Below are 13,284 nucleotides of genomic sequence, written 5' to 3' on the forward strand. Positions count from 1 at the left end.
AACATAATGAACTCAATCATGGTGATTTTCCTCAGGTATTCCATTCAGAGAAATCTGGAATGAAAGGAGGTGCTAATTTGGCTGGAAGGACCGAGACAGATTGTGCAATTCTGTCTGCCTGCATGTGTTTGTGAGTGTGTGTGTGTGTGTGTGGGGGGGGGGTACATGCCTGTGTGGGTGCATGGATTTGAGCAAAATATACACAAGCTGGTAACCTGATGCAGCACAGTTCCAAGTCTTCTATCCTAAATCCTCATCGAGGCCCCGGATGATCGGAAAGCTGTAATCACACTAAACGTATGTGTGAGGTGACACACAATCAAACGGCAGCATGAAGTCACATCATGAGGACTTTTCCTGAATATCTAGTGGAATAAACAAAATCATACAACAGCAAACAAGCTGCCGCATCTCACCCACATGGATTGAGGAGAGTCTCCCCTCTATGAGGAAGCATTTTAAAATGAAAAGTCAATGGATCTTCCTGACAAAACACTCCTGTAGAACATGCTGATGAATGTGTCTATAATTAGCACATAGCACACACCTACAGAGTACATGTGCACATTTAGATCAGGTTACAAGCTAAAACTTTGATGAACTTCATGACTCCTCTAATAGTTTCTCGTCAGCATCATCCTATAATATTTCTTGCACAAGTGAAAGACGCGGTGCAAGTTACTTTATGGATGAAAGCAATTTCACCACTTAGATTATTAATCTGTGCATTTGTACATTTTTCGTACAACGACTACAGCACTGCTGTAGTCATTTGGCATGACAGATTAAAAAAATAGATATCAGGTACGGGCAGCACGGTGGCGCAGCGGGTAGCACTGTCGCCGCACAGCAAGGTGATTCCGGATTTGAGTCTTGCTCTGTGCAGAGTTTGCATGTTCTCCCCGTGCCTGCGTGGGTTCTCTCTGGGTTCTCCGGCTTCCTCCCACCTCCAAAAACATGCGCTTCAGGTTAATTTACCATTCCAAATTGCCTGCAATGTGTGTGTGAACGTGCATGGTTTTCTGTCTCTGTGTGGCTCCGCAGTGCGCTGGCGTCGTGCCCGGAGTTTGACCCACCTCACGCCCTATGCCAGCTGGAATAGGCTACGGCTCACCATGACCCAAAACAAAGGATAAAGCAGTGATTTGAAGATAGATGCATGGATGGAGATATCAGGTACTTTCAGATGCTTAAAGTTTAATATCACAAGATTATATTGAGCTGATAACCTAAAGAGCTGAGATTTCCAGATGATACAACTATTTTCATGCAAGATCTGGGCAATCATATCTTCTCTGGTTTGCTATATCATGTTACAACAACTGTATTGATACCTCCTATTAGAACAGGTGATAATGTAAACCTACATGTATGTAGGTGGAGAACAACTCAAGTGAGGGCTGTATGTCTTCATCAGGTTACATATAAAAAAGTTTTTCCAGAGAAAAAATATTGTGATTTGCAGGTTAAAAAACAAAAAGTCCAATGAAATATGGTGAAATACACTTTCACAATTTATTAATTCCAGTTACAAAGAACTTTAGAACAGCTTTTTGTATTTTAATGAGTTATCCACACACACCAACATGTCATCTTCCAAACAATGAGACACTTGTTAAGAATAACCTAGAACATTGTGTTTCTGCACATTTAGTGTCTGGATTAGAAAGACAGACCAGTGCCGTTTTGCCAGATCATCCAGCATTGGCAGCTTTGCCACGGCAGTGGACTGACTGAAGTAGGTCTAAACACAGCCTCGGATAAGCCAGTGCTTTTCGGGAGTAGTTTCAGACAGACTGAGGAGGTGAGGAAGGGACAAGATATCTTCACAGTAAAATAGATTTTCCGTCAATGCCTCTCTGAAAGATTAATGTGAGATACTCATCAAAGATAAAGTTCTGGGATATGGATTTTAAAGTAAACCAATTCTGGTTGCCTGTGGATAATAGAATACTCAGTGACAAATGACCAATGACATTTTTCATCTGTTTAGGTCACATTCAGTACAACTTATTTCGAAGCACTGGGGATGAAACAACGCACCTGATTAAGTACCAACATTTATATCTGCAGATGTGTATCATTCCATTTAGAAGCCATTTAAAATATAAGATTGAATATTTAGGGGAAGCTGAGAATTAAACACACTATTCTATAGTACATGTTTCCCAGGAGAAGCACTCAAATCTATCTGTCCATTAACAGGTTAAGAAAACTGAGATATAGGCATACTGTACTGTAGGTACAGGGAAAAAATAAATAAATACAGGGTCACAGAAAGAACAGCATTCAAGGAGCAAAGCCCTCAGGGATGAGTCATGGACAAAATATATCATCGTCAGCAGCATGGTGGTTAAAGACAGTTCGTCAGGGAAAACGGTGTTAGGGTTTTGCTCTGCACAAGTTGATGAGAAGCCCCAAATGTTCACTTGGTGTGATCTTTTTAATGTTTTGGTTAGACTCTTCTTGAAGGATGAGGTCACCATCAGAATGTTCATTGACCATGATCTTGATGGTGTCTGCCATAAATTATCCTTGAGAACCTATGAGTTAACCAGCCGCCTGACTCAACTTTTTGTGTATCAGTTATCTATGTGTTGTGTGTCCTCTGTACTTCTATGTTTAGAAAATTACATGGTAGACTAGGACTAAGTGTTGTGCTATCTATGTTTGTGTAAGCAGATGCGTTTTGTGGTTATTTCCGTAGTTAAATGGAAATTTCCAACAATGGTTTTGGGTGAATTTTGAATGTAAAGCAAGCTCACCCTGCTGTCTCCATAGACATATATACTGTATATTCTCATATATGCATATACATATTCTGGAACATCAAGGCTAACATGGTCCCCGTGGTAGTAGGAGCACTTGGGGCAGTGACCCCCAAACTGGAAGAGTGGCTCCAACAGATTCCTGGAACAACATCTGAAGTCTCACTCCTAGGAATAGCTAAGATACTGCGCAGAGCCCTCAGACTCCCAGGCCTCTGGTAGAGGACCCCAGCCTGAGGACGACACACAGATACCACCCTACAAGGGTATATATTTAATAAATATCAAGAGGGGGGGGGGGTCTGCAATAGACTGAAAGATTATAGTGAATTTTAAACATCATGTTTGACTTCATTAACAATGCGATGGTCATAATTATTTTCAAGTGTGAGGAATCAGCCAAGATTTGACATTTGGACACACTATCAATTGGCAGGACAACTGGTATTTTTTTTTATTATCATGCACGGTTCAGTCTTTTCTGCCACACCTCCTTCACTGCAGTGGACTCCTACAGGCTGCAGTCTTCACTATGTTTAGTCCATTAGTTAATTTACATGTCATCTGACTTTAGTCTCTCTGGGATGTTACCTACCAAACATTTGATTTTGTCATACAGCCCCTGCCACTTCTAAATGAAACATTAGTGCTGGACTTAAACAATGTAAATTATTTTGGGATTTATAGATCCCAGGTGCCTGAAACACAGCTTCTTTTGTTTCTTTTACTCAGAATCTTTTAGATATCAAGCACACCACCAAATATTTTTCAAAATGAGTATATACAGCAGTTTTAAATTGTGATATGTTGTGATAAGAACACCAGCAAAAATAATTATGCAAACACTTGACGCCTTGATTCTGTTGGCTCTGCCGTGGTCTCTTTGTAGGTGACATACTGTACATTATTATACATTACATTACTTATCTAAATTACCCTGCAGAACGCTTCTTCCAAGTACAGATTACAACTAATCCAAGCATGGTTAAACTAGCTAATGTAAATTATCAAATAGATAAAACTGCTGTTTTACAAATAGTTGACAAAATGTATATCTAGTAAAATAGATACAATAACTTCACACAGTTTCCTTAAGGACTAGCAAGCATGGGGAAAACCTTGAGATTAATTTTCACATCAAAACTCATCTCATCTTCTTCCCAATTATCTGGAGTTGGGTCGCGAAGGCAGCAGCTTCCACATCCACCAGCTCTGACTGGGGAGTCCCAAGGTGTTCCCAGGCCAGTGTCAAGATGTAATCCTTCCACATGGTCCTGGGTTGGCCCCAAGGTCTCCTCCCCGCTGGACGTACCAGCAGCATTCCCCTTGGGAGGCACCCTGGTGGCATCCACACCAGATGCCCAAAACTACCTCAACTGAGCACCCTAACCATGTGTCCGGTTCTTGAGGCAGCCAGAGGTACAGCATGTAACATAACATCTGTGTGAATATGAGCCGTAATCACAGATCATGTTTCATGTACAACACTTTGTCATTACTGTATTCACTATGTTGGATAAAGGCACAAATGTCTCACAGATTAAGACACAAACAGCAACCATAACAAATTTTTGACTAGGAATCAAATTTAAATATTTTTGTGTTGTTTAACATAATATCTACCACAGCCAACTATAACTGCTGAAAATATTTTTAAAAAACCGCCCCATTTATGCTGCTTGAACATTTGTCATTTAACCATTGAAACAAAACAAAGGAAGCATAAAGATATTTGATATTAAGATGGAATTTGTATTATAAATCAAACGGTCAAAGTTGAACCAGAGTCCATTAAAGTATGTTAATAAAAATATATTTTACTGCTTTTAATTACTAGATATCAGACTGGTGGATCAGGACAAGGACACATCACGCATACAATGCAGAAAAATATGATAAATTCATTTTCTGGTCCAGCTTAGTCACTTAGTGGTTTATTTCTATTGTGTAGCTGTCAAAACAGGCTAATTAAAGACTGCAGCTCACCCCGATTGAGACATGATATTAAACCACTGCCAACATAGATTTAAAAAAATATTTTCTACATTTGATCTTTGACTCAAATACAAGACAAACCAAAGTTCACTTCAAAATATCCAAAGACAAGGTGCAGTGTTCCACTCACTCTTAATATAAACATGTTTTATAAGCCCCAGATTTGGTCCAGGAACATTATACTGCACATACATCCTTTTTTACAGATAAACTTATGGCTCCATGAGGTGGAGCAGTTCGAGGTAGTGGTCATTATTCTGTCGGTCATGTTCCATGGTGGTTCCCCAGGAAGTGTGACTTAAGGCTTTGTAGTGTTCTCAGGAATGTAGGATTGTGAGATTTGTGGCAGTTGTGCCTCTCCAGTTTAGAGTTCCTCAAAAACAGCCACCCTGGACTTGGTGCTCTGTAGTGTTAGCTGTGGAGAAGATAGAGAGGGACCAGAAAATGTCATCATCAGTGATACAAGTAAGCAAGAACAGAGTATAGTGCAGCAACCAAAAATGTGACCAAAGAAGAATCCTCAGTGGAAACAAATTCCAGTGAAATTATCCAATAACCTCATCTTTCTCAATAGATCAAATCAATCAGTGTATTTCCGATGCAACTTCCATAATCACCAAGTCTGTTTAAGACCTTTACCAACATCAATGAGTAGAGGGCCAACAAAGCAGACTCCCTGAGCCTAACTGTTACAACCTTGCATGTGTGGGTGAGCGTCTGTGTTTCCCTATAGTTGGGTTCCACTGAGTATTCTCCTCTCTCCTGCCTAACCACCCTAAAGTTCTGGCTCCGCCCACTTCTTCGGTTCCACCTCTGGCCCCTGATTGGTGCAGTGTGCTTCACTCAGTGCACTCCTGTCCCTGCTCATCAATCAGAGTGCGAGCTATCAAATACTCGGCAGCTGTTCGGATGTGGCAGCTGGTTCGTTGTGGGCAGTCCACCTTGGTCGCTACTGTGACATTCTGTGCTTTCTGCCACCACTTTGCGAAGAATGGGTCCAGTTAGTCACAAGTGCAGCACAAGCAGGTATGTATTTGTATTAGTCTCACTAGGAATAGCTGTGCTGCTCACTGTTTTGTACAATCGTAACAATTGTTGTTTGAGGTTTTGTTTTCATGTTTCTTTAAACACCTTAGACAGATTTGCTAGCCCTGTTTCAGAAGTCTTCTCTTGGTGATATTCCTGTTTGTTTGAGCAGCATCAATCAATCTCTTATCCCTTTGGCTTGTGTTTTTTTAAGTGAAAAACAATGTGTTTAGCAAACTATGGGAAGCAGTTTAGCATGCTTTTTTTTTTTTTATGGCCAGGACAATCTCCATAATGTATTTTCAGTCTTGACCCACTGACCTGACTTTGATTTAATCACATTTAAGTTCTGATTTAATCACATTTAAGTTCAGTTTTGACCAAGATATGTGTAGTTTCTTTATATTCTACCCACTCTTATTTTGAAATAGTGTGTCAACGTCAGGCAGTGAATACAGGTTTATCCCCCACTGATGGGTCAGTTAACACTTATCTCAAATAAGGTGTCCAGAGATAATAAACTATTTGTGGAATTATCTTCTCCCCCTGCTCTAAGTCAAATTTCTTAAAGCTAGCATGGAATTTTTCAACATTTTGTCTACTTTACAGTGTAGCCTGCTGCTCTTTTGCATTTTCTTTTATTTGTGGGTGGAGACATAAGGGGTGGGACTGTGCAGCGCAACTCTATAGATAGATGGATTGACAGATACATAGCTTTTCCTCCACCAAAAGGCAAACTCCAGACCACGACAGCCCTAGCTATAGGATTTACAAATTCACTGCTATTGCAGAGACATTCAAAGAGACAGAATGAGCAGGATGAGTACAAGATCAATGCCAGAGAAAGGTCTGATAATTGTTTTTCTCCTCAGCTTTAAATGAGCTAGTGATGGATTAATTCAGGCCACTGGCTGTGCCGTGATTCCTTCAGCACAGCTAACCATTTGCACATCTAATACAGCATATAAGCAGGCACTATTTTAAATTGGTTCTCCAACATCTGTAAAGTAGAGGGAATTAAAGCAACTGCTAAAGCAAATATTAGACAGAGGATGAAGGAGGACAGTTTTGGAAATCCAGGCTATTTCTGGGGAATGTGTAGCTGGAGAGACCAAATCCAAACAATTCTTCCAAGTGTGTAGGAGAGGGATGGATTTGCAGCATGGTGTTTACTGATTACCTTTGATTGTTCCTGACAGGCAGCCTGAACTACAGTATACTTGAGAGTAAAGGACTGAGGATCTGTTTATCGATGTCTTATTCTGTGGCATTGTCCTCCACGCTGCCCACAATCTCCATTACGAAAATAATCTAGGTAAAGCACTGTATTAATGTTTTGAATAATATGGCAAGCAGGGCTTTTTCTGACATTAAACCTTACTGTCGTTTCAGTATGCAGAACAGTGCAATGAGTCATCGAAATGTTCGACCTCCTCAGTGTGCAGCTTAACCAAGTCAGGATGGACTTCTTTATACACAATAAGGCTTTTCCTCTTCGGGGAACATTGTACAGAATCACTGCAGCTCCTGTTTTGTGATTCTGCCGTAGAGAAGCAGCCCTCCTGGCAGGCACGCCACTAACAGAGCAGAACATGTGGCCTGGCAGAAGCGAAAAGGTGCTCGGCCGTGTTAAGCAGGCATTCATTAATCATCCAGAGGGGAAAGGAAAACTGAATGGAGGAACCTTTGCCCTGAGGTGCAATCATTCCTGATGTGTCTGTCTCTGAGATCTATGCTTTGTTCCACGTTCTCTGTGCTCCTCTTTCTTATGGCCTCACCCTCACCCTGTTTCCTCTCTTTGCCAACTTCATTTAACATTCTAGGCATTTCTTTGTGGCTCAGCCTCCATCAAACCCCTACCCTTTGAACTTTTTTTGGTCAACCTCAGCTTCCCTTAAAGTTCTCACCACCTGAGCAAAGCTTATTTAGTTTTTTCACTCCTGACGCTTTTTTCCTTCTCTCTGCAACAGTGCAAGCACCCACCCTTTCTCTCACTAACAAGACAAATGCCAACTGCCTCTGGTTTTAATTAAACCAACACTTTTAACTTAGGTCTTTCTCCCCCTACATGACAGAGGTGCCCCCATCCATCCAGATGAGTAATCACCAAGCAAAATCAATTCCAGTTCCCTTAACACTGTATTTTACACTGGCAGGCGAGAGGAGAGGGAGGGTGGACTATTTTTATTGCACAATGTGCTGACAGTTTGGTACTTTTATCAAAATTTTAGGGTTACTGGAGTGGGAGGGTATAGCAGAACGTCTAATCTACTTGTTCATCATAGGGAACTGGAAACAGAATCTATTGCCTCTGACCAATCCATTTAGGAGTTCCCCTTAGGTTGAAAGAGTCTTTTTGTATCAAAGTACATTATCACCAAGTCAGGCACATGGAGGAGATAAAAAAAGCTATTCTTACTGATTAAGTCGACACCGATTTTTATTATAGCCTTAACAGTAATTTCTGAGCAGTTATTGAGGTCATAGCAGAAATGAATGACTGCTCCACGTGTCTCCATCAAAAAAGAAATTAATCTGAGGTCAAGCAGAGGGCTCGTGTCATTAAATGTTATTCCTTGAACCAATGCATCAAAACAGTAAGGCATGGATGCCAGAAGAGCGAGAACTATAAATATTCTGGTAGATGGTAATCATTGGAATATCTAAGATCATTATAAAGACCACATTTACATATCCACACTTCATGTTCCTCCAGCTGGTTGGACAGCTGTTAACCAGGAAAGAGCAAGTCATAAATGCTGCCAAGAAGCATGAGCAATGGAAAGCGATGTGCATTTCTCCCCCTGTACAAACAGACTGCATTCTCATTTCTGATTTTGCAATGGAGCCCTACAGTTGGACCGAAGGCGGATTTAATGAAAATGTGACAAATAAATACATTTTATCATTAGGATTACGTTCAGTTACAATATATATCTCTAGCTGGTAATACAATGAAGAGAGAAGCTCCAACATGAAGAGATAACTTGAAAAACATGTTGCTCCGACATGTAAACAAGTGCTGGGAAGAGAAGATGAAACAAGGAAGAGAAGATGAAGACTGCAAGCAAATAATGGATGTAAAAAAAAATACTGGACTCCAGATTCTTCAAGTCTTGTTTTTTGAGGCAAGAAGCATTCAGTATATTTTCTACATGTCACATGGTCTATGTTTGTCTATAACTCAACTTTATTTTCTATATTTGTTTGTTGATTGGTACTCTTTGGGGCCTGAGACTTATTTGACCAATAATAGAGACATACTGTACAAGAAAAACCTTCTTTAACAGAGAGACGTTGAAAGTATCTTTTCGTAACTGTAAACACAAGTAATACTTGCCCTGTGTTGACCTCTCCTCTTGTTAACAAACTGGTGCAATACCACCGTTATTTACGGGCAGCTTGAGTTTTAAGTAGACAGCTTGATTTACAATACCTCTGCAGATACCGAGACTGCAATGGAGCTGTAAATATTCTAGGTAGCGGTGTGCACTATGGTCATGACATTTCTCTTTGTTGGGAAAGGCTTTAAGTTAATTTCTGAAGAAAACTAATAGGATAAATGTTAATAGTGTTTTCTCATCAGAACTACAATGTATTCATATCTGTGATTGTGTATTTGTGAAACTGAATCTCGTGCAATGTTATAGTATAAACAGTGTGATAACCTTTTTAAAGTTGCTCTGCTTGCTCGTGCCTTGTTCGACGTTCTGGTTGTGGATGATGTCCAAAGGAGTCTCCTTCTCTTTTAGCTTCAGACTTTCAATCTCTGTCTTTAGTTCATTTAGTTGTTGTTGCAGATGTTTGCTCTTCTCCAAGTACTCAACCCTAAAAATAATAAAATATCAAGTTGAGAGACAGTTTAGTACATTCCTCTTTTAGCATTTTGAAGATGTGGTAGACCAAAAAGATTCTGATTGTATTTAAATTTTCATGAGTCATGTAGAATTTTTTGTCTGTTTTCCTAACAAATCCCTTGAACATTGGCAGTGACATCAGTGACCCTAATAAAGAGGGCCAATTGCTTCGCTGAACATAAGGCCCAAGCTGTTTTTTTACATACATTTTTTGTTTCTTTTTGCTGTTTGGGCTTAGGGTTAGACTCGGGTTTAGGGTTAGGGTTGGGGTTAGGAATTTCACTTTCAAGCAATTCGTCCTTAACTAAACCTTAACCTAACCCCTAACCCTTAATCCTAACCTTAACCCTAACCTTAACCCTAACCCTGTCCACATATGTGGCCACTAAGCCTTAGGAGGTAGGAGGTTAGGGTCAAGTCATCCTCATTGAGGATGAAAATCAAAATGTGTGTATTAAATAGTAATGGTGTAGTACAATCCTGTATTAACTTAGAGGTTCACATTTTGGATTCATGTAAAAGTGCAATCACACAGATATTCATCAGTTCATGAATTCTCTCAGCTGAATCACAATTAAATCACCAAAACCACCGCAATCAGTTTAAACCGCAGAACCAGTAAGTATCAAAGGCAAACTTATTGAAGCCCAAAATATTTGACAGCTACTTACTTCTCCTTCTCAATCTCCATGGAGAGTCGTTTCATGTCGGTATCTTTAAAGTCAAAGCTGAGGTTTTCCCTGCTGAAGCTCAGGTCAGGAGGAAAGCTGTCAGGCTGAAAACCAGGGGAACAAGCAGAGATGGAAGAAGAGATTACAGGAAACGATTAAGATGAAGTGAGAGGGAAAAAAAGGGCAGAATGAAGTGTAGCTGACAGAATGAATAGACTTGTGTAGTAAACAATATAGAACATTTAAAATGAAAAAGCAAAAAATGCTGGGAGCATTTTGATGGTCACAGACCATGAATACACAAAAATGTCATTTTATATTTACACCAAGTATCTGAAATGCAATGCGGTGGTCGTCTGGAAATGAAGGACACCAAAGAACATAATATAAATGTAAATCCATTGGTTAGCATGAGAATCCAAATGACACGGTGAATACAATCGAAATAAATACCACCTGGACAAGAGAGGATGAGCTGCTCAAGGATGACAGAATATGGTAAACTATTTTATTCTTGTGCAACAGTCTGTATGTGATGATGTATACTGAATTTATAGTGTGTGTGTGTGTGTGTGTGTGTGTGTGTGTGTGTGTGTGTGTGTGTGTGTGTGTGTGTGTGTGTTTGTGTTTTCCAGGCCCAATACCATATAGACAGGCCTGCTGGTAATCTCAACAAGTTTGTGCTTTGCCCGACGCTCCGACTCTTTGGCTTCCTGTAGGTCCTGTTTCAGCTGCTCTGCCTCCTTCATCCTAAGAAATAAACAGATACAGTTAAAACTTTGATTTATTTTGAAGTCTTTTAAAATAAAAAAATTATTTCAGTTGAATCTGAAATCATCTTAGATAATCAGTAGGATGATGGCTAGTGAACCCGGATAGTAATTTTTCTATTACAGGGGTGATCAATGTTTCACCCCAGCAGACAATCATTACCAACTCTACTATTCCATCAACATGTTTGCACACAGAGATGGAAGGACTTTGCATACAGGTGATTACATTTCTTTGGATTGTGTTTCTGAACAGCTTCTCATTGATGTGGGGGAGTTACATGCCTCAAGGGTTTGAGTGGACAGATTCATTTACATGTTGAGTACGGTGGCACTGATAGCGTTCATCTAGAAATTGCAGTTGCTGATAAGTGGTTAATGGTATCCATAGGAAATGATTGCTCAATAAACTGAAGTAGACGCTGTGAAGTGATATCCTTTGTATCTATGTATTAAATGATTCAAATGCTGTTGATACATCAATTGGAATGTATCAAGAGTGCTGATCATCAGTCACTCAGGTTTCTGTCTCCTTAGGCATGAGGTCTACCGAAATTTAAAAGAAAAAGCTTGTAAGCACTTGTCAGAACTTAAAATAATAATGTACAAAAATGAAAACAAAATGTTTAAAGCACTAAATACAAAACATCTCAAAGAATCAATTTCAGCATTGTGAAGCTCCGATGTTTACTAAAGGAGTTGATGGGGTCTACCACTACAAATCGATAGTTATTTGTAATGAACTGCTGCATCTCAGGCTTAGATGACTGTAAAGCAAACACTTTCTCCATTTTTCGTCATTGTGCAGCTCTGCAGATGTAGCTTCATGATTACCTGCATCTCAGCAGCTATACAAAGCCTTTAAAATGGGATGATTTTTAAAAAGTGAGAAGTTCTTATTCTTTGATCAATCACTTTCAATGAAACTGCATTATTCTGTTCTGTGCTCAGAGAAACATGAAATGACATCTCTTATTCTGAGCAAACTGAAGTGTTTACGCACCTAAACATTAAACAGTATAGCAACTGAAAACATTTTGTGAGGCTTACTTGTTGAACAGTTTATTCAGGAATAATTGGATAATAATAATCCTGTAAGGAAGCATCCTTTATCTGAGATATTCTCGTGACAAAGAAAATAATTATTGGAAAGTAAATAAGTTGAGGGTAGGAGTTATTTGAGGGTGTAAAATCAGTGTGTTTGTACAAGACAAATTTGAAAAAAAGGTATTTGGATTTGGGTAACAAAAAGCTGCCACAAGAAAACCCATATAGTGGCAAACACTTGATAACCATATTCATCCATTGCATGGATGGCAAACACTCTATTTTCATCCATGCGGGCATCTTTCCTACTCTCCCCACCTCCTTTCCGATTCCTCTGCCATCTTGAGGGCCAGCATCTCTGTCTCCAGCATCTTCTGCTCCATGAGCCGCTGCTCCTCCCGCCCAAGCATGGCAGTCACTTTGATGCGCTGCATCTCTGTCTCAGTCTCAGCAGCTTTCTGGGCCAGTAGTTTGGCCTCTTCCTCTGCGACCTGGGCCTTTTCAGCCAACAGGTCTGCCATCTGCTCCGAAAGCAGCTGGATGACAATGACCAGAGGGATGACCATGAACGGAAATATGGAGATTGATGGAGGGGAAAGAGGCAACAAAAAGAGACAGTGAAGGGTAAGAATTAATTTGATGTGTAAGAATATTTTCTTTTAAACTGGAAGCAAAGACGCTGTAAAACTTTTAAAAATTTGGATTTTAGAAATCGTCTGTGTCATATCACCAATTAAAAGGATGATTTTGGGTTTAAGTAAACCAAGTGCACGTTACCAAAGCCTCGTTGGCCATGTGAGCCTCATCCTCCAGAAGTATCAGCCTCCTTTCCAGCTGGTCCCTGGCTCTCTCTGCCTCCTCCCGCAGCTGCTTCTCCCTTTGCAGATGCTGTCTCTCCGCCTGAATGACAAGAACAGGTGAGTGTGCTTGAAGTTAAGAAGATACATTGAGAAATACGGATGAATATAGAAAACAAAAACAGAAAAAAAGACAATACAAGGAGGATATATTTGATGTTTTGTTCTACATAAAAGAGTAAAAAAACACCCACCCAACACCAATCACCCAAAAAACACCCGGAGTGTGATCTGATAGTGGGAGGTGTCAGCTCACCTCCAGAACACTGCCAAGGCACCCTTGAGCAAGGCAC

At 40.1% G+C, this 13,284-nt stretch overlaps 1 protein-coding gene across 1 annotated transcript in view; it reads right to left on the bottom strand.

Moving 5' to 3' along the window:
- Positions 1 to 4,565: 4,565 nt before the first annotated feature.
- Positions 4,566 to 13,284, bottom strand: part of nf2a (NF2, moesin-ezrin-radixin like (MERLIN) tumor suppressor a) — a 28,982-nt gene continuing 20,263 nt past the window's right edge. The window contains exons 11-16 of the mRNA XM_068310333.1: positions 12,912 to 13,034; positions 12,453 to 12,670; positions 10,962 to 11,067; positions 10,318 to 10,421; positions 9,458 to 9,617; positions 4,566 to 5,178 (exon numbers count right to left, since the gene is read on the bottom strand). Of these exons, the coding sequence (XP_068166434.1) occupies positions 5,128 to 5,178; positions 9,458 to 9,617; positions 10,318 to 10,421; positions 10,962 to 11,067; positions 12,453 to 12,670; positions 12,912 to 13,034 (762 nt within the window). The 3' untranslated portion in view covers positions 4,566 to 5,127. The remainder of the gene's footprint in view (positions 5,179 to 9,457; positions 9,618 to 10,317; positions 10,422 to 10,961; positions 11,068 to 12,452; positions 12,671 to 12,911; positions 13,035 to 13,284) is intronic.

Source organism: Antennarius striatus, chromosome 3 (genome assembly GCF_040054535.1).
Source record: "Antennarius striatus isolate MH-2024 chromosome 3, ASM4005453v1, whole genome shotgun sequence".
Taxonomy (NCBI): domain Eukaryota; kingdom Metazoa; phylum Chordata; class Actinopteri; order Lophiiformes; family Antennariidae; genus Antennarius; species Antennarius striatus.